The sequence below is a fragment of the Mya arenaria genome, chromosome 4 (assembly GCF_026914265.1).
Source record: "Mya arenaria isolate MELC-2E11 chromosome 4, ASM2691426v1".
Taxonomy (NCBI): domain Eukaryota; kingdom Metazoa; phylum Mollusca; class Bivalvia; order Myida; family Myidae; genus Mya; species Mya arenaria.
The window spans coordinates 5,813,874-5,835,315 of NC_069125.1; the positions used below are offsets into that span (position 1 = coordinate 5,813,874).

The 21,442-nt window shown below is 38.1% G+C and overlaps 1 protein-coding gene across 1 annotated transcript in view; it reads right to left on the reverse strand.

Moving 5' to 3' along the window:
• The window catches only part of LOC128229697 (serine/arginine repetitive matrix protein 2-like), a 52,290-nt gene that overhangs the window by 21,110 nt on the left and 9,738 nt on the right, over positions 1–21,442 (reverse strand). The window contains exons 5-9 of the mRNA XM_052941491.1: positions 20,840–20,887; positions 20,525–20,599; positions 19,844–19,945; positions 19,341–19,520; positions 1,594–1,746 (exon numbers count right to left, since the gene is read on the reverse strand). Coding sequence (XP_052797451.1) covers positions 1,594–1,746; positions 19,341–19,520; positions 19,844–19,945; positions 20,525–20,599; positions 20,840–20,887 — 558 coding nt within the window. The remainder of the gene's footprint in view (positions 1–1,593; positions 1,747–19,340; positions 19,521–19,843; positions 19,946–20,524; positions 20,600–20,839; positions 20,888–21,442) is intronic.

Sequence of the window (21,442 nt, forward strand, 5' to 3'; positions counted from 1 at the left end):
TTATGTCATACCATTAATGGATTTGACTGACATATTTTTGAAGACTGAGTTAATTGCCCTAATTTCTCAAAAATACACTGTCTAATTTTGCAAAGCTACAAAACATACATTAAAATACTATCAACATCAAGAAATTTACCCCTCCCCGCAAATACATCATTATATTATATTTGAAACAAAAACAAGTGTTTGGCAATATTTTTTACAATTCAAGACCAAGCCTTCCCGACATGCAAAGTATCACAATCTGTTTTAATTGACTAGACCATCACAGTAACATTTTGTCCCTTCTCTTTATCAGACAATCAACAATTAAATAAGATTTAAGCTAGTCCCTTACGATTTCAAAATATTCTGAGCACATTCTTAACCTGGAACTGTTGTTTGACATTGGTTGGTAATTTGTTACATTTATTCATACACGTCATGATGGAAGTATTCAGTTTTAACACGCAGACTTATAATATAAAGTCAAGACTTTTGATGTAAAAATAGGTGTAGGGACACCGAAAACTGAATAGCAATGCATGTTAATAAAATACACAGTTTTTGGAGTAGATTTACAGATTTTATAGGGGCCAATGCAATTCTCTTAAACATAATGGATAATATAATATCCTAAATGAGATTCAAATCGTTTTAATATTATTATTATTATTATTATTATTATTTAATCTCATTTATAACTGTGACTGCTGTAACTGCTATGGCTTCGACGTCGGCTGCTGTGTCGATGTGATGTATTTTGTCGGGAACTACTGTTGCGTGAATGACTGCGATGTCGGTGGCGGTAATTGTGACGTTCATCTTCGCTATCGGAACTGCTTGGTGGGGGTGTAGGGCGGTGGTATGGTACAGGGCGTTTACGAGCACTGCAAGATTATAATGTTTTATAAAAGGTGTGTCTGAGATATGACAAGCAAGCGTCTATAATTACTCACGTCAAATCCTTTTTTTAAACTCTGGCGACTTTGACCTTCTGGTGAAGATATAAATAGCAACAACATAAAGAAAAATGAAAATCAACAGAATGTGAACACAAAAAGATATAGGAGCCATCTTATCAATCAGCTTTTGGCAAAATATCAAGTATTTTAAGATTTATCAAGGGTTCTTTATTTAACCCGTTATTTTAAAGGCTTTTTAAAAAATACTTACTCAGATTTTTTTCTACAGTTTTAAAATTCAAACGGCGAAATTTCTTCCCTAGTATTTTAGAAATATGAGTTCCTTAAAGCGATCATACGATGGAAGCGTTGATGAAATGGCCCCATAAAGTACAATATTCACCAGGTAACTGAAAAGCGATGGAAAAATAAATGTTCTAGTAAAGACACCACAACTGAAATTAAGCGATAAATAAAGCATGTAAAGAATATACATGAAAGTATAACGTGTACTTATCAAATTAATCTTTTGATGAAAACACTTTAAATGTTACACTAATTCAAACCTAAACAGTTACAAATCCCCTTAAAATGACCACACTAATTTTAATTCTTATACGTTATTTGGAAAAAAATAACAATATTACGCCATTTATACCACAAAATTTAACAATATCACTTCTGACTTGTCCCAACCAAGGGGTACCTAGTTATCCTTCTTCTTTCCAGGTGGCTTGGAGAGCCCTTACGTCGTCTAATGGACGGGCTCCAAGACTCACGATCCCTTGACCTACTTCTACTGTCAGAGCCCAAACGGTCACGCATTGAAGATCTTCTTTCTCGCGAGTCGGATCTGGATCTGGGAAGAATTAAGTGGGATTTATTAATTATTTTCTTATTATTATACTTTGAGGCTAAAGAGGAATTTTGAGAACGCCTGAATTAAAATTCTTGGACTGATTTGGCAATTTTTCGGACATATTATACGTCCGCTGGTTAAACCACTGGTAAGCATCTTGCACACAACTAGTTTGATCTTATATTGGAACTCAAAACCCTTTCTTGGATTAGTGAATTCCAAACAAGCTCATTGGAAACTAAGCCTGGAATCAAGAAAGAAATTAACCCCAATTATATTTGAAATCTAATTCATTGTACTCCAAAAATTGAAAGCCTAACTTATCATACCCAAGGAATGAGATATACCCAATACATCATACCCTAAAATGGCAACATGCGTTTCGTTTAAACAATTTAAACAACATAAAAGGTGACTCTCACACATAATTCAGAAAAGGTGTAAACATATTTTCATTATATTCCTTCCTCCTTTTTGCCCTGTACCTATATTTGTCGATTGATTGTGACTCCATTATTTTCCTAAATCCAATAAGGTATGTATCTATGTTGTTCGGGAGATTGTGACTCCATTGTTTCCCTAAGCCCAATATGGCATGTACCTATATTGTTCGGGAGATTGTGACTCCATTGTTACCTAAATCTAATAAGGCATGTACCTATATTGTTCGGGAGATTGTGACTCTATTGTTTCCCTAAATCTAATAAGGCATGTACCTATATTGTTCGGGAGATTGTGACTCCATTGTTTCCCTTAATCCAATAATGCATGTACCTATGTTGTTCGGGAGATTGTGACTCCATTGTTTCCCTTAATCCAATAAGGCATGTACCTATGTTGTTCGGGAGATTGTGACCCCATTGTTTCCCTTAATCCAATAAGGCATGTACCTATGTTGTTCGGGAGATTGTGACTCCATTGTTTCCCTTAATCCAATAAGGCATGTACCTATGTTGTTCGGGAGATTGTGACTCTATTGTTTCCCTAAATCCAATAAGGCATGTACCTATATTGTTCGGGAGATTGTGACTCCATTGTTTCCCTAAATCCAATAAGGCATGTACCTATATTGTTCGGGAGATTGTGACTCCATTGTTACTTAATCTAATAAGGCATGTACCTATATTGTTCGGGAGATTGTGACTCCATTGTTTCCCTTAATCCAATAAGGCATGTACCTATATTGTTCGGGAGATTGTGACTCCATTGTTTCCCTTAATCCAATAAGGCATGTACTTATGTTGTTCGGGAGATTGTGACTCCATTGTTTCCCTAAATCCAATAAGGCATGTACCTATGTTGTTCGGGAGATTGTGACTCTATTGTTTCCCTAAATCCAATAAGGCATGTACCTATATTGTTCGGGAGATTGTGACTCTATTGTTTCCCTAAATCTAATAAGGCATGTACCTATATTGTTCGGGAGATTGTGACTCTATTGTTTCCCTAAATCCAATAAGGCATGTACCTATATTGTTTGGGAGATTGTGACTCCATTGTTTCCCTTAACCCAATAAGGCATGTACCTATATTGTTCGGGAGATTGTGACTCTATTGTTTCCCTAAATCCAATAAGGCATGTACCTATGTTGTTCGGGAGATTGTGACTCTATTGTTTCCCTTAACCCAATAAGGCATGTACCTATATTGTTCGGGAGATTGTGACTCTATTGTTTCCCTAAATCCAATAAGGCATATACCTATGTTGTTCGGGAGATTGTGACTCTATTGTTTCCCAAAATCCAATAAGGCATGTACCTATGTTGTTCGGGAGATTGTGTCTCTATTGTTTCCCTAAATCCAATAAGGCATGTACCTATGTTGTTCGGGAGATTGTGACTCTATTGTTTCCCTAAATCCTATATGGCATGTACCTATATTGTTCGGGAGATTGTGACTCCATTGTTTCCCTTCACCCAATAAGGCATGTACCTATGTTGTTCGGGAGATTGTGACTCTATTGTTTCCCTAAATCCAATAAGGCATGTACCTATATTGTTCGGGAGATTGTGACTCTATTGTTTCCCTAAATTCAATAAGGCATGTACCTATTTTGTTCGGGAGATTGTGGACTATTGTTTCCCTTATCCCAATAAGGCATGTACCTATGTTGTTCGGGAGATTGTGACTCTATTGTTTCCCTTAATCCAATAAGGCATGTACCTATGTTGTTCGGGAGATTGTGACTCTATTGTTTCCCTAAATCCAATAAGGCATGTACCTATGTTGTTCGGGAGATTGTGACTCTATTGTTTCCCTAAATCCAATAAGGCATGTACCTATATTGTTCGGGAGATTGTGACTCCATTGTTTCCCTTCACCCAATAAGGCATCTAACTATGTTGTTCGGGAGATTGTGACTCTATTGTTTCCCTAAATCCAATAAGGCATGTACCTATGTTGTTCGGGAGATTGTGACTCTATTGTTTCCCTTAACCCAATAAGGCATGTACCTATGTTGTTCGGGAGATTGTGACTCTATTGTTTCCCTAAATCCAATAAGGCATGTACCTATATCGTTCGATTGATTGTGACTCTATTGTTTCCCTAAATCCAATAAGGCATGTACCTATATTGTTCGGGAGATTGTGACTCCATTGTTTCAATTCACCCAATACGGCATGTACCTATGTTGTTCGGGAGATTGTGACTCTATTGTTTCCCTAAATCCAATAAGGCATGTACCTATGTTGTTTGGGAGATTGTGACTCTATTGTTTCCCTAAATCCAATAAGGCATGTACCTATATTGTTCGGGAGATTGTGACTCCATTGTTTCCCTAAATCCAATAAGGCATGCACCTATGTTGTTCGGGAGATTGTGACTCCATTGTATTCCTAAATCCAATAAGGCATGTACCTATGTTGTTCGGGAGATTGTGACTCCATTGTTTCCCTTCACCCAATAAGGCATTACCTATATTGTTTGGGAGATTGTGACTCCATTGTATTCCTAAATCCAATAAGGCATGTACCTATGTTGTTCGGGAGATTGTGACTCCATTGTTTCCCTTAATCCAATAAGGCATGTACCTATATTGTTCGGGAGATTGTGACTCCATTGTTTCCCTAAATCCAATAAGGCATGTACCTATATTGTTCGGGAGATTGTGACTCTATTGTTTCCCTTAATCCAATAAGGCATGTACCTATGTTGTTCGGGAGATTGTGACTCCATTGTTACCTAAATCTAATAAGGCATGTACCTATATTGTTCGGGAGATTGTGACTCTATTGTTTCCCTAAATCCAATAAGGCATGTAACTATATTGTTCGGGAGATTGTGACTCCATTGTTACTTAATCTAATAAGGCATGTACCTATATTGTTCGGGAGATTGTGACTCCATTGTTTCCCTTAATCCAATAAGGCATGTACCTATATTGTTCGGGAGATTGTGACTCCATTGTTTCCCTTAATCCAATAAGGCATGTACTTATGTTGTTCGGGAGATTGTGACTCCATTGTTTCCCTAAATCCAATAAGGCATGTACCTATGTTGTTCGGGAGATTGTGACTCTATTGTTTCCCTAAATCCAATAAGGCATGTACCTATATTGTTCGGGAGATTGTGACTCTATTGTTTCCCTAAATCTAATAAGGCATGTACCTATATTGTTCGGGAGATTGTGACTCTATTGTTTCCCTAAATCCAATAAGGCATGTACCTATATTGTTTGGGAGATTGTGACTCCATTGTTTCCCTTAACCCAATAAGGCATGTACCTATATTGTTCGGGAGATTGTGACTCTATTGTTTCCCTAAATCCAATAAGGCATGTACCTATGTTGTTCGGGAGATTGTGACTCTATTGTTTCCCTTAACCCAATAAGGCATGTACCTATATTGTTCGGGAGATTGTGACTCTATTGTTTCCCTAAATCCAATAAGGCATATACCTATGTTGTTCGGGAGATTGTGACTCTATTGTTTCCAAAAATCCAATAAGGCATGTACCTATGTTGTTCGGGAGATTGTGACTCTATTGTTTCCCTAAATCCAATAAGGCATGTACCTATGTTGTTCGGGAGATTGTGACTCTATTGTTTCCCTAAATCCTATAAGGCATGTACCTATATTGTTCGGGAGATTGTGACTCCATTGTTTCCCTTCACCCAATAAGGCATGTACCAATGTTGTTTGGGAGATTGTGACTCTATTGTTTCCCTAAATCCAATAAGGCATGTACCTATATTGTTCGGGAGATTGTGACTCTATTGTTTCCCTAAATTCAATAAGGCATGTACCTATTTTGTTCGGGAGATTGTGGACTATTGTTTCCCTTAACCCAATAAGGCATGTACCTATGTTGTTCGGGAGATTGTGACTCTATTGTTTCCCTTAATCCAATAAGGCATGTACCTATGTTGTTCGGGAGATTGTGACTCTATTGTTTCCCTAAATCCAATAAGGCATGTACCTATGTTGTTCGGGAGATTGTGACTCTATTGTTTCCCTAAATCCAATAAGGCATGTACCTATATTGTTCGGGAGATTGTGACTCCATTGTTTCCCTTCACCCAATAAGGCATGTAACTATGTTGTTCGGGAGATTGTGACTCTATTGTTTCCCTAAATCCAATAAGGCATGCACCTATGTTGTTCGGGAGATTGTGACTCTATTGTTTCCCTTAACCCAATAAGGCATGTACCTATGTTGTTCGGGAGATTGTGACTCTATTGTTTCCCTAAATCCAATAAGGCATGTACCTATATTGTTCGGGAGATTGTGACTCTATTGTTTCCCTAAATCCAATAAGGCATGTACCTATATTGTTCGGGAGATTGTGACTCCATTGTTTCCCTTCACCCAATAAGGCATGTACCTATGTTGTTCGGGAGATTGTGACTCTATTGTTTCCCTAAATCCAATAAGGCATGTACCTATGTTGTTCGGGAGATTGTGACTCTATTGTTTCCCTAAATCCAATAAGGCATGTACCTATATTGTTCGGGAGATTGTGACTCCATTGTTTCCCTAAATCCAATAAGGCATGCACCTATGTTGTTCGGGAGATTGTGACTCCATTGTATTCCTAAATCCAATAAGGCATGTACTTATGTTGTTCGGGAGATTGTGACTCCATTGTTTCCCTTCACCCAATAAGGCATTACCTATATTGTTTGGGAGATTGTGACTCCATTGTATTCCTAAATCCAATAAGGCATGTACCTATGTTGTTCGGGAGATTGTGACTCCATTGTTTCCCTTCACCCAATAAGGCATGTACCTATATTGTTTGGGAGATTGTGACTCCATTGTATTCCTAAATCCAATAAGGCATGTACCTATATTGTTCGGGAGATTGTGACTCCATTGTTTCCCTAAATCCAATAAGGCATGTACCTATGTTGTTCGGGAGATTGTGACTCCATTGTATTCCTAAATCCAATAAGGCATGTACCTATATTGTTCGGGAGATTGTGACTCCATTGTATTCCTAAATTCAATAAGGCATGTACCTATATTGTTCGGGAGATTGTGACTCCATTGTATTCCTAAATCCAATAAGGCATGTACCTATATTGTTCGGGAGATTGTGACTCCATTGTATTCCTAAATTCAATAAGGCATGTACCTATATTGTTCGGGAGATTGTGACTCTATTGTTTCCCTAAATCCAATAAGGCATGTACCTATATTGTTCGGGAGATTGTGACTCCATTGTTTCCCTAAATCCAATAAGGCATGCACCTATGTTGTTCGGGAGATTGTGACTCCATTGTATTCCTAAATCCAATAAGGCATGTACCTATGTTGTTCGGGAGATTGTGACTCCATTGTTTCCCTTCACCCAATAAGGCATTACCTATATTGTTTGGGAGATTGTGACTCCATTGTATTCCTAAATCCAATAAGGCATGTACCTATGTTGTTCGGGAGATTGTGACTCCATTGTTTCCCTTAATCCAATAAGGCATGTACCTATATTGTTCGGGAGATTGTGACTCCATTGTTTCCCTAAATCCAATAAGGCATGTACCTATATTGTTCGGGAGATTGTGACTCTATTGTTTCCCTTAATCCAATAAGGCATGTACCTATGTTGTTCGGGAGATTGTGACTCTATTGTTTCCCTAAATCCAATAAGGCATGTACCTATATTGTTCGGGAGATTGTGACTCCATTGTTACCTAAATCTAATAAGGCATGTACCTATATTGTTCGGGAGATTGTGACTCTATTGTTTCCCTAAATCCAATAAGGCATGTAACTATATTGTTCGGGAGATTGTGACTCCATTGTTACTTAATCTAATAAGGCATGTACCTATATTGTTCGGGAGATTGTGACTCCATTGTTTCCCTTAATCCAATAAGGCATATACCTATGTTGTTCGGGAGATTGTGACTCCATTGTTTCCCTTAATCCAATAAGGCATGTACTTATGTTGTTCGGGAGATTGTGACTCCATTGTTTCCCTAAATCCAATAAGGCATGTACCTATGTTGTTCGGGAGATTGTGACTCTATTGTTTCCCTAAATCCAATAAGGCATGTACCTATATTGTTCGGGAGATTGTGACTCTATTGTTTCCCTAAATCTAATAAGGCATGTACCTATATTGTTCGGGAGATTGTGACTCTATTGTTTCCCTAAATCCAATAAGGCATGTACCTATATTGTTTGGGAGATTGTGACTCCATTGTTTCCCTTAACCCAATAAGGCATGTACCTATATTGTTCGGGAGATTGTGACTCTATTGTTTCCCTAAATCCAATAAGGCATGTACCTATGTTGTTCGGGAGATTGTGACTCTATTGTTTCCCTTAACCCAATAAGGCATGTACCTATATTGTTCGGGAGATTGTGACTCTATTGTTTCCCTAAATCCAATAAGGCATATACCTATGTTGTTCGGGAGATTGTGACTCTATTGTTTCCAAAAATCCAATAAGGCATGTACCTATGTTGTTCGGGAGATTGTGACTCTATTGTTTCCCTAAATCCAATAAGGCATGTACCTATGTTGTTCGGGAGATTGTGACTCTATTGTTTCCCTAAATCCTATAAGGCATGTACCTATATTGTTCGGGAGATTGTGACTCCATTGTTTCCCTTCACCCAATAAGGCATGTACCAATGTTGTTTGGGAGATTGTGACTCTATTGTTTCCCTAAATCCAATAAGGCATGTACCTATATTGTTCGGGAGATTGTGACTCTATTGTTTCCCTAAATTCAATAAGGCATGTACCTATTTTGTTCGGGAGATTGTGGACTATTGTTTCCCTTAACCCAATAAGGCATGTACCTATGTTGTTCGGGAGATTGTGACTCTATTGTTTCCCTAAATCCAATAAGGCATGTACCTATGTTGTTCGGGAGATTGTGACTCTATTGTTTCCCTAAATCCAATAAGGCATGTACCTATGTTGTTCGGGAGATTGTGACTCTATTGTTTCCCTAAATCCAATAAGGCATGTACCTATATTGTTCGGGAGATTGTGACTCCATTGTTTCCCTTCACCCAATAAGGCATGTAACTATGTTGTTCGGGAGATTGTGACTCTATTGTTTCCCTAAATCCAATAAGGCATGCACCTATGTTGTTCGGGAGATTGTGACTCTATTGTTTCCCTTAACCCAATAAGGCATGTACCTATGTTGTTCGGGAGATTGTGACTCTATTGTTTCCCTAAATCCAATAAGGCATGTACCTATATTGTTCGATTGATTGTGACTCTATTGTTTCCCTAAATCCAATAAGGCATGTACCTATATTGTTCGGGAGATTGTGACTCCATTGTTTCCCTTCACCCAATAAGGCATGTACCTATGTTGTTCGGGAGATTGTGACTCTATTGTTTCCCTAAATCCAATAAGGCATGTACCTATGTTGTTCGGGAGATTGTGACTCTATTGTTTCCCTAAATCCAATAAGGCATGTACCTATGTTGTTCGGGAGATTGTGACTCTATTGTTTCCCTAAATCCAATAAGGCATGCACCTATGTTGTTCGGGAGATTGTGACTCCATTGTATTCCTAAATCCAATAAGGCATGTACTTATGTTGTTCGGGAGATTGTGACTCCATTGTTTCCCTTCACCCAATAAGGCATTACCTATATTGTTTGGGAGATTGTGACTCCATTGTATTCCTAAATCCAATAAGGCATGTACCTATGTTGTTCGGGAGATTGTGACTCCATTGTTTCCCTTCACCCAATAAGGCATGTACCTATATTGTTTGGGAGATTGTGACTCCATTGTATTCCTAAATCCAATAAGGCATGTACCTATATTGTTCGGGAGATTGTGACTCCATTGTTTCCCTAAATCCAATAAGGCATGTACCTATGTTGTTCGGGAGATTGTGACTCCATTGTATTCCTAAATCCAATAAGGCATGTACCTATATTGTTCGGGAGATTGTGACTCCATTGTATTCCTAAATTCAATAAGGCATGTACCTATATTGTTCGGGAGATTGTGACTCCATTGTATTCCTAAATCCAATAAGGCATGTACCTATATTGTTCGGGAGATTGTGACTCCATTGTATTCCTAAATTCAATAAGGCATGTACCTATATTGTTCGGGAGATTGTGACTCTATTGTTTCCCTAAATCCAATAAGGCATGTACCTATATTGTTTGGGAGATTGTGACTCCATTGTTTCCCTTAACCCAATAAGGCATGTACCTATATTGTTCGGGAGATTGTGACTCTATTGTTTCCCTAAATCCAATAAGGCATGTACCTATGTTGTTCGGGAGATTGTGACTCTATTGTTTCCCTTAACCCAATAAGGCATGTACCTATATTGTTCGGGAGATTGTGACTCTATTGTTTCCCTAAATCCAATAAGGCATATACCTATGTTGTTCGGGAGATTGTGACTCTATTGTTTCCAAAAATCCAATAAGGCATGTACCTATGTTGTTCGGGAGATTGTGACTCTATTGTTTCCCTAAATCCAATAAGGCATGTACCTATGTTGTTCGGGAGATTGTGACTCTATTGTTTCCCTAAATCCTATAAGGCATGTACCTATATTGTTCGGGAGATTGTGACTCCATTGTTTCCCTTAATCCAATAAGGCATGTACCTATATTGTTCGGGAGATTGTGACTCCATTGTTTCCCTTAATCCAATAAGGCATGTACTTATGTTGTTCGGGAGATTGTGACTCCATTGTTTCCCTAAATCCAATAAGGCATGTACCTATGTTGTTCGGGAGATTGTGACTCTATTGTTTCCCTAAATCCAATAAGGCATGTACCTATATTGTTCGGGAGATTGTGACTCTATTGTTTCCCTAAATCTAATAAGGCATGTACCTATATTGTTCGGGAGATTGTGACTCTATTGTTTCCCTAAATCCAATAAGGCATGTACCTATATTGTTTGGGAGATTGTGACTCCATTGTTTCCCTTAACCCAATAAGGCATGTACCTATATTGTTCGGGAGATTGTGACTCTATTGTTTCCCTAAATCCAATAAGGCATGTACCTATGTTGTTCGGGAGATTGTGACTCTATTGTTTCCCTTAACCCAATAAGGCATGTACCTATATTGTTCGGGAGATTGTGACTCTATTGTTTCCCTAAATCCAATAAGGCATATACCTATGTTGTTCGGGAGATTGTGACTCTATTGTTTCCAAAAATCCAATAAGGCATGTACCTATGTTGTTCGGGAGATTGTGACTCTATTGTTTCCCTAAATCCAATAAGGCATGTACCTATGTTGTTCGGGAGATTGTGACTCTATTGTTTCCCTAAATCCTATAAGGCATGTACCTATATTGTTCGGGAGATTGTGACTCCATTGTTTCCCTTCACCCAATAAGGCATGTACCAATGTTGTTTGGGAGATTGTGACTCTATTGTTTCCCTAAATCCAATAAGGCATGTACCTATATTGTTCGGGAGATTGTGACTCTATTGTTTCCCTAAATTCAATAAGGCATGTACCTATTTTGTTCGGGAGATTGTGGACTATTGTTTCCCTTAACCCAATAAGGCATGTACCTATGTTGTTCGGGAGATTGTGACTCTATTGTTTCCCTTAATCCAATAAGGCATGTACCTATGTTGTTCGGGAGATTGTGACTCTATTGTTTCCCTAAATCCAATAAGGCATGTACCTATGTTGTTCGGGAGATTGTGACTCTATTGTTTCCCTAAATCCAATAAGGCATGTACCTATATTGTTCGGGAGATTGTGACTCCATTGTTTCCCTTCACCCAATAAGGCATGTAACTATGTTGTTCGGGAGATTGTGACTCTATTGTTTCCCTAAATCCAATAAGGCATGTACCTATGTTGTTCGGGAGATTGTGACTCTATTGTTTCCCTTAACCCAATAAGGCATGTACCTATGTTGTTCGGGAGATTGTGACTCTATTGTTTCCCTAAATCCAATAAGGCATGTACCTATATTGTTCGATTGATTGTGACTCTATTGTTTCCCTAAATCCAATAAGGCATGTACCTATATTGTTCGGGAGATTGTGACTCCATTGTTTCCCTTAACCCAATAAGGCATGTACCTATGTTGTTCGGGAGATTGTGACTCTATTGTTTCCCTAAATCCAATAAGGCATGTACCTATGTTGTTCGGGAGATTGTGACTCTATTGTTTCCCTAAATCCAATAAGGCATGTACCTATGTTGTTCGGGAGATTGTGACTCTATTGTTTCCCTAAATCCAATAAGGCATGCACCTATGTTGTTCGGGAGATTGTGACTCCATTGTATTCCTAAATCCAATAAGGCATGTACTTATGTTGTTCGGGAGATTGTGACTCCATTGTTTCCCTTCACCCAATAAGGCATTACCTATATTGTTTGGGAGATTGTGACTCCATTGTATTCCTAAATCCAATAAGGCATGTACCTATGTTGTTCGGGAGATTGTGACTCCATTGTTTCCCTTCACCCAATAAGGCATGTACCTATATTGTTTGGGAGATTGTGACTCCATTGTATTCCTAAATCCAATAAGGCATGTACCTATATTGTTCGGGAGATTGTGACTCCATTGTTTCCCTAAATCCAATAAGGCATGTACCTATATTGTTCGGGAGATTGTGACTCCATTGTATTCCTAAATCCAATAAGGCATGTACCTATATTGTTCGGGAGATTGTGACTCCATTGTATTCCTAAATTCAATAAGGCATGTACCTATATTGTTCGGGAGATTGTGACTCCATTGTATTCCTAAATCCAATAAGGCATGTACCTATATTGTTCGGGAGATTGTGACTCCATTGTATTCCTAAATTCAATAAGGCATGTACCTATATTGTTCGGGAGATTGTGACTCCATTGTTTCCCTTCACCCAATAAGGCATGTACCTATATTGTTTGGGAGATTGTGACTCCATTGTTTCCCTTAACCCAATAAGGCATGTACCTATATTGTTCGGGAGATTGTGACTCTATTGTTTCCCTAAATCCAATAAGGCATGTACCTATGTTGTTCGGGAGATTGTGACTCTATTGTTTCCCTTAACCCAATAAGGCATGTACCTATATTGTTCGGGAGATTGTGACTCTATTGTTTCCCTAAATCCAATAAGGCATGTACCTATGTTGTTCGGGAGATTGTGACTCTATTGTTTCCAAAAATCCAATAAGGCATGTACCTATGTTGTTCGGGAGATTGTGACTCTATTGTTTCCCTAAATCCAATAAGGCATGTACCTATGTTGTTCGGGAGATTGTGACTCTATTGTTTCCCTAAATCCAATAAGGCATGTACCTATATTGTTCGGGAGATTGTGACTCCATTGTTTCCCTTCACCCAATAAGGCATGTACCAATGTTGTTTGGGAGATTGTGACTCTATTGTTTCCCTAAATCCAATAAGGCATGTACCTATATTGTTCGGGAGATTGTGACTCTATTGTTTCCCTAAATTCAATAAGGCATGTACCTATTTTGTTCGGGAGATTGTGGACTATTGTTTCCCTTAACCCAATAAGGCATGTACCTATGTTGTTCGGGAGATTGTGACTCTATTGTTTCCCTTAATCCAATAAGGCATGTACCTATGTTGTTCGGGAGATTGTGACTCTATTGTTTCCCTAAATCCAATAAGGCATGTACCTATGTTGTTCGGGAGATTGTGACTCCATTGTTTCCCTAAATCCAATAAGGCATGTACCTATATTGTTCGGGAGATTGTGACTCCATTGTTTCCCTTCACCCAATAAGGCATGTACCTATGTTGTTCGGGAGATTGTGACTCTATTGTTTCCCTAAATCCAATAAGGCATGTACCTATGTTGTTCGGGAGATTGTGACTCTATTGTTTCCCTTAACCCAATAAGGCATGTACCTATGTTGTTCGGGAGATTGTGACTCTATTGTTTCCCTAAATCCAATAAGGCATGTACCTATATTGTTCGATTGATTGTGACTCTATTGTTTCCCTAAATCCAATAAGGCATGTACCTATATTGTTCGGGAGATTGTGACTCCATTGTTTCCCTTCACCCAATAAGGCATGTACCTATGTTGTTCGGGAGATTGTGACTCTATTGTTTCCCTAAATCCAATAAGGCATGTACCTATGTTGTTCGGGAGATTGTGACTCTATTGTTTCCCTAAATCCAATAAGGCATGTACCTATATTGTTCGGGAGATTGTGACTCTATTGTTTCCCTAAATCCAATAAGGCATGCACCTATGTTGTTCGGGAGATTGTGACTCCATTGTATTCCTAAATCCAATAAGGCATGTACTTATGTTGTTCGGGAGATTGTGACTCCATTGTTTCCCTTCACCCAATAAGGCATTACCTATATTGTTTGGGAGATTGTGACTCCATTGTATTCCTAAATCCAATAAGGCATGTACCTATGTTGTTCGGGAGATTGTGACTCCATTGTTTCCCTTCACCCAATAAGGCATGTACCTATATTGTTTGGGAGATTGTGACTCCATTGTATTCCTAAATCCAATAAGGCATGTACCTATATTGTTCGGGAGATTGTGACTCCATTGTTTCCCTAAATCCAATAAGGCATGTACCTATGTTGTTCGGGAGATTGTGACTCCATTGTATTCCTAAATCCAATAAGGCATGTACCTATATTGTTCGGGAGATTGTGACTCCATTGTATTCCTAAATTCAATAAGGCATGTACCTATATTGTTTGGGAGATTGTGACTCCATTGTATTCCTAAATCCAATAAGGCATGTACCTATGTTGTTCGGGAGATTGTGACTCCATTGTTTCCCTTCACCCAATAAGGCATGTACCTATATTGTTTGGGAGATTGTGACTCCATTGTATTCCTAAATCCAATAAGGCATGTACCTATATTGTTCGGGAGATTGTGACTCCATTGTTTCCCTAAATCCAATAAGGCATGTACCTATGTTGTTCGGGAGATTGTGACTCCATTGTATTCCTAAATCCAATAAGGCATGTACCTATATTGTTCGGGAGATTGTGACTCCATTGTATTCCTAAATTCAATAAGGCATGTACCTATATTGTTCGGGAGATTGTGACTCCATTGTATTCCTAAATCCAATAAGGCATGTACCTATATTGTTCGGGAGATTGTGACTCCATTGTATTCCTAAATTCAATAAGGCATGTACCTATATTGTTCGGGAGATTGTGACTCTATTGTTTCCCTAAATCCAATAAGGCATGTACCTATATTGTTTGGGAGATTGTGACTCCATTGTTTCCCTTAACCCAATAAGGCATGTACCTATATTGTTCGGGAGATTGTGACTCTATTGTTTCCCTAAATCCAATAAGGCATGTACCTATGTTGTTCGGGAGATTGTGACTCTATTGTTTCCCTTAACCCAATAAGGCATGTACCTATATTGTTCGGGAGATTGTGACTCTATTGTTTCCCTAAATCCAATAAGGCATATACCTATGTTGTTCGGGAGATTGTGACTCTATTGTTTCCAAAAATCCAATAAGGCATGTACCTATGTTGTTCGGGAGATTGTGACTCTATTGTTTCCCTAAATCCAATAAGGCATGTACCTATGTTGTTCGGGAGATTGTGACTCTATTGTTTCCCTAAATCCTATAAGGCATGTACCTATATTGTTCGGGAGATTGTGACTCCATTGTTTCCCTTCACCCAATAAGGCATGTACCAATGTTGTTTGGGAGATTGTGACTCTATTGTTTCCCTAAATCCAATAAGGCATGTACCTATATTGTTCGGGAGATTGTGACTCTATTGTTTCCCTAAATTCAATAAGGCATGTACCTATTTTGTTCGGGAGATTGTGGACTATTGTTTCCCTTAACCCAATAAGGCATGTACCTATGTTGTTCGGGAGATTGTGACTCTATTGTTTCCCTTAATCCAATAAGGCATGTACCTATGTTGTTCGGGAGATTGTGACTCTATTGTTTCCCTAAATCCAATAAGGCATGTACCTATGTTGTTCGGGAGATTGTGACTCTATTGTTTCCCTAAATCCAATAAGGCATGTACCTATATTGTTCGGGAGATTGTGACTCCATTGTTTCCCTTCACCCAATAAGGCATGTAACTATGTTGTTCGGGAGATTGTGACTCTATTGTTTCCCTAAATCCAATAAGGCATGCACCTATGTTGTTCGGGAGATTGTGACTCTATTGTTTCCCTTAACCCAATAAGGCATGTACCTATGTTGTTCGGGAGATTGTGACTCTATTGTTTCCCTAAATCCAATAAGGCATGTACCTATATTGTTCGATTGATTGTGACTCTATTGTTTCCCTAAATCCAATAAGGCATGTACCTATATTGTTCGGGAGATTGTGACTCCATTGTTTCCCTTAACCCAATAAGGCATGTACCTATGTTGTTCGGGAGATTGTGACTCTATTGTTTCCCTAAATCCAATAAGGCATGTACCTATGTTGTTCGGGAGATTGTGACTCTATTGTTTCCCTAAATCCAATAAGGCATGTACCTATATTGTTCGGGAGATTGTGACTCCATTGTTTCCCTAAATCCAATAAGGCATGCACCTATGTTGTTCGGGAGATTGTGACTCCATTGTATTCCTAAATCCAATAAGGCATGTACTTATGTTGTTCGGGAGATTGTGACTCCATTGTTTCCCTTCACCCAATAAGGCATTACCTATATTGTTTGGGAGATTGTGACTCCATTGTATTCCTAAATCCAATAAGGCATGTACCTATGTTGTTCGGGAGATTGTGACTCCATTGTTTCCCTTCACCCAATAAGGCATGTACCTATATTGTTTGGGAGATTGTGACTCCATTGTATTCCTAAATCCAATAAGGCATGTACCTATATTGTTCGGGAGATTGTGACTCCATTGTTTCCCTAAATCCAATAAGGCATGTACCTATGTTGTTCGGGAGATTGTGACTCCATTGTATTCCTAAATCCAATAAGGCATGTACCTATATTGTTCGGGAGATTGTGACTCCATTGTATTCCTAATTCAATAAGGCATGTACCTATATTGTTCGGGAGATTGTGACTCCATTGTATTCCTAAATCCAATAAGGCATGTACCTATATTGTTCGGGAGATTGTGACTCCATTGTATTCCTAAATTCAATAAGGCATGTACCTATATTGTTCGGGAGATTGTGACTACATTGTATTCCTAAATTCAATAAGGCATGTACCTATATTGTTCGGGAGATTGTGACTCCATTGTATTCCTAAATCCAATAAGGCATGTACCTATATTGTTCGGGAGATTGTGACTCTATTGTATTCCTAAATCCAATAAGGCATGTACCTATGTTGTTCGGGAGATTGTGACTCTATTGTATTCATAAATCCAATAAGACATGTACCTATGTTGTTCGGGAGATTGTGACTCCATTGTATTCCTAAATCCAATAAGGCATGTACCTATGTTGTTCGGGAGATTGTGACTCTATTGTTTCCCTAAATCCAATAAGGCATGTACCTATATTGTTCGGGAGATTGTGACTCCATTGTATTCCTAAATCCAATAAGGCATGTACCTATGTTGTTCGGGAGATTGTGACTCCATTGTATTCCTAAATCCCATAAGGCATGTACCTATGTTGTTTGGGAGAGTGTGACTCCATTGTTATCCTAAATCCAATAAGGCATGTACCTATGTTGTTTGGGAGATTGTGACTCCATTGTATTCCTAAATCTAATAAGGCATGTACCTATGTTGTTCGGGAGATTGTGACTCTATTGTTTGCCTAAATCCAATAAGGCATGTACCTATGTTGTTTGGGAGATTGTGACTCTATTGTTTCCCTAAATCCAATAAGGCATGTACCTATGTTGTTTGGGAGATTGTGACTCTATTGTTTCCCTAAATCCAATAAGGCATGTACCTATGTTGTTCGGGAGATTGTGACTCCATTGTATTCCTAAATCCAATAAGGCATGTACCTGTATTGTTCGGGAGATTGTGACTCTATTGTTTCCCTAAATCCAATAAGGCATGTACCTATGTTGTTCGGGAGATTGTGACTCTATTGTTTCCCTAAATCCAATAAGGCATGTACCTGTATTGTTCGGGAGATTGTGACTCTATTGTTTCCCTATATCCAATAAGGCATGTTCCTATATTGTTTGGGAGATTGTGACTCTATTGTTTCCCTAAATCCAATAAGGCATGTACCTGTATTGTTCGGGAGATTGTGACTCTATTGTTTCCCTAAATCCAATATGGCATGTACCTATGTTGTTCGGGAGATTGTGACTCCATTGTATTCCTAAATCCAATAAGGCATGTACCTATGTTGTTCGGGAGATTGTGACTCCATTGTTTCCCTAAATCCAATAAGGCATGTACCTATGTTGTTCGATTGATTGTGACTCTATTGTTTCCCTAAATCCAATAAGGCATGTACCTATGTTGTTCGGGAGATTGTGACTCCATTGTATTCCTAAATCCAATAAGGCATGTACCTATGTTGTTTTTGAGATTGTGACTCTATTGTTTCCCTAAATCCAATAAGGCATGTACCTATGTTGTTTGGGAGATTGTGACTCCATTGTTTCCCTAAATCCAATAAGGCATGTACCTATGTTGTTCGGGAGATTGTGACTCTATTGTTTACCTAAATCCAATAAGGCATGTACCTATGTTGTTTGGGAGATTGTGACTCTATTGTTTCCCTAAATCCAATAAGGCATGTACCTATGTTGTTCGGGAGATTGTGACTCCATTGTTTCCCTTCACCCAATAAGGCATGTACCTATGTTGTTGGATTGATTATGTCTCCATTGTTTTTCCTAAATCCAATAAGGCATGTACCTATGTTGTTCGGGAGATTGTGACTCAATTGTTACCCTAAATTCAATAAAGCAATTGTTTCCCTAAATCTTAATAAGCCCATTCCTGTGTTGTGTGGGACATCGTGAATCGATAATTTCCCTAAATCTTAATGAGCCTGCTCTTATCTTGTGTGGTAGGTCGTGACTCGATTGTTTCTCTCATTCTTCTAAGCCTGTACCTATGTTGTTTTCGAGATCGTGACTTCTTTTTTTCCCAAAATGCTATTAATCTGTAACTATGTTGATTGGGAAATCATGACTCCATTTTCCCAAATCCTATTTAATCCGTATCTATGTTGTTCGTGAGATCGTGACTACATTGTTTCCCTAAGTTCTATTAAATCTGTACCTTTGTTGTTTTGGAGATCTTGACTCCCTGCCATGTCTGCTACTCCCTCTGCTGGGTGAATCTGACCTCCGAGATGAACACTTGTCTGAAGGTGAGGGGGATCGCCCTCGTCCTGGTGATTGTGACGGGCTCTGCGAAGACAGTGACTCACTGCGGTGTCGAACCTCCTGCCGGGGTCGCCTATAAATTCAAATTGTTGCACCATTCAGCAATGACACATACTTCTTTTGTTCTCAGTTTTCAAACGAAACTTATTCTAGAAATATTTTTGTTAACCAGAGACTTCGGCATGAAGTTATGCACCTGTCAATTTGAGTACCTAACCAATCTAATATGAAAAGAACAGAACAGATCATTTTTTAATCAGGAGTTTATGGACTCATGTGGGCTCAATATGGACTCAATATTGTACAAAATGATGACATTAACAAACAACAACACAATTTTTATAAATGGAAAATACTAAACAAAATGAAATAAATCAATTTTCAAAAGCTTTATACCTTTCTTCAGGTGAGTTGGACCGAGAGTGGCTTCTGCGAGACTGTGACCGATCCTGGTCCGGCTTTGATCTGCTGCTGGGCTCGTGCTCTGATTCGTTAGAACTGAGGAATACAAGTGGGAAGTTTGTTAAGTAATATTTTTATCATTAGTGTATTATTTCAAAACACGATACTCCCGAAATGATAAAGACAATAAACTGATCATTTTCTATGTTCTACCAGTCATTTCATTTTTTTTTACCACGGTCACTTTATATGTTCTACCACAGTCACTTTATAAAATTATGTTCTATCATAATGATTTTAAATGATTTGATGTTTCATTTTGGGGAGTCATTTTGACTAAACATTTATTACCATAGCGGAATGGTAACAAATAAGCGAAGCTTTACCGTGCAATCATTAGAGTGTGGATAAATAATAACATTATTCACTTATATTCACGCTTGTGTTTGAACAATATACTTGGCAACAAGATTCCAAAACGCTACTTTAACCACAACCCTCATGACTTAAATTATACGACTTAATGAAACACAATTAATCATATAGCGAGAGCAGTAGCTGTAAAATAATGTAGTTAAATGGAAATATACTTGTAAAACAGTCTGGAAACTCTCAGTTTTATAATGAATATCCAGCTGTACAGAAGCCCCCTATCCCCTATTAACAGTAGCCTACCTATCATCACTGCTGGAGCATGAACTAGAGCTGACCGATCGTCGTCTGTGCTTCCTCTTCTTGGACGGAGAGTCACTAAAGGAGATCAAAATGTTGATTTTTTTTAGTTCTTTTTTCGTCTACATGCATGCATAAAGTCTTTAATGTCAACAAGGAACATAAATATATTTATATAGTTTGAGAAGCATATATAGAAAACTGTCTAAACACTATTTGATTACATTCACTGTACATATTTTGTCAATATATTAGACTGCATGAAAGTCTAATTTCGGTATAAAAAGTATTCTATCCATATCATTAGTAGAAAATTACCTTTTCTTATGTTTATGCTTGCGTTTCTTGCTTTTTCGACTCACGGACCTTTAAATATCAGTAAGCTATTTTAAACATGGTATAACCTGTATAATCGATTGTTGTAAACAGCATGCGAGTACATGTTCCTATCAGAAATAAAATAATTGTTTCATGTTCCAATTGCGATGAAAAGGGAAACAAACATCTTACAATACTGTACAGGATTTGTTAAGCCAAATTTCATGAATGCAAACTCCAAAGGTTTTGGAGACAAATTTGATTTACATTTTTATAAAAATATATATGATTTGAGTTGATCTGTACATTTTTATACAACGCCAATTTATGCGTTTGACTCGTTATTTAAGACCATTTTAAACCTGAAAAGCAAGAATCCTAAACTGTTACTGCATGAACGATTTTCTAACACCAATATTTAATTGTTACGGTGATGAATAGTTGCTAATGAACATATGTATCGAACCTCTAGCAACAATGCTGTAATAAAATATTTTGAAAATTAATAATTTTTCCGCGAAAGCAGATTTGTTTTTGAATGTTGAATTTTTTCACTTACAGCTGGGAACAATTTTAATATGAATCTTAGGAGTGATTTTTTAC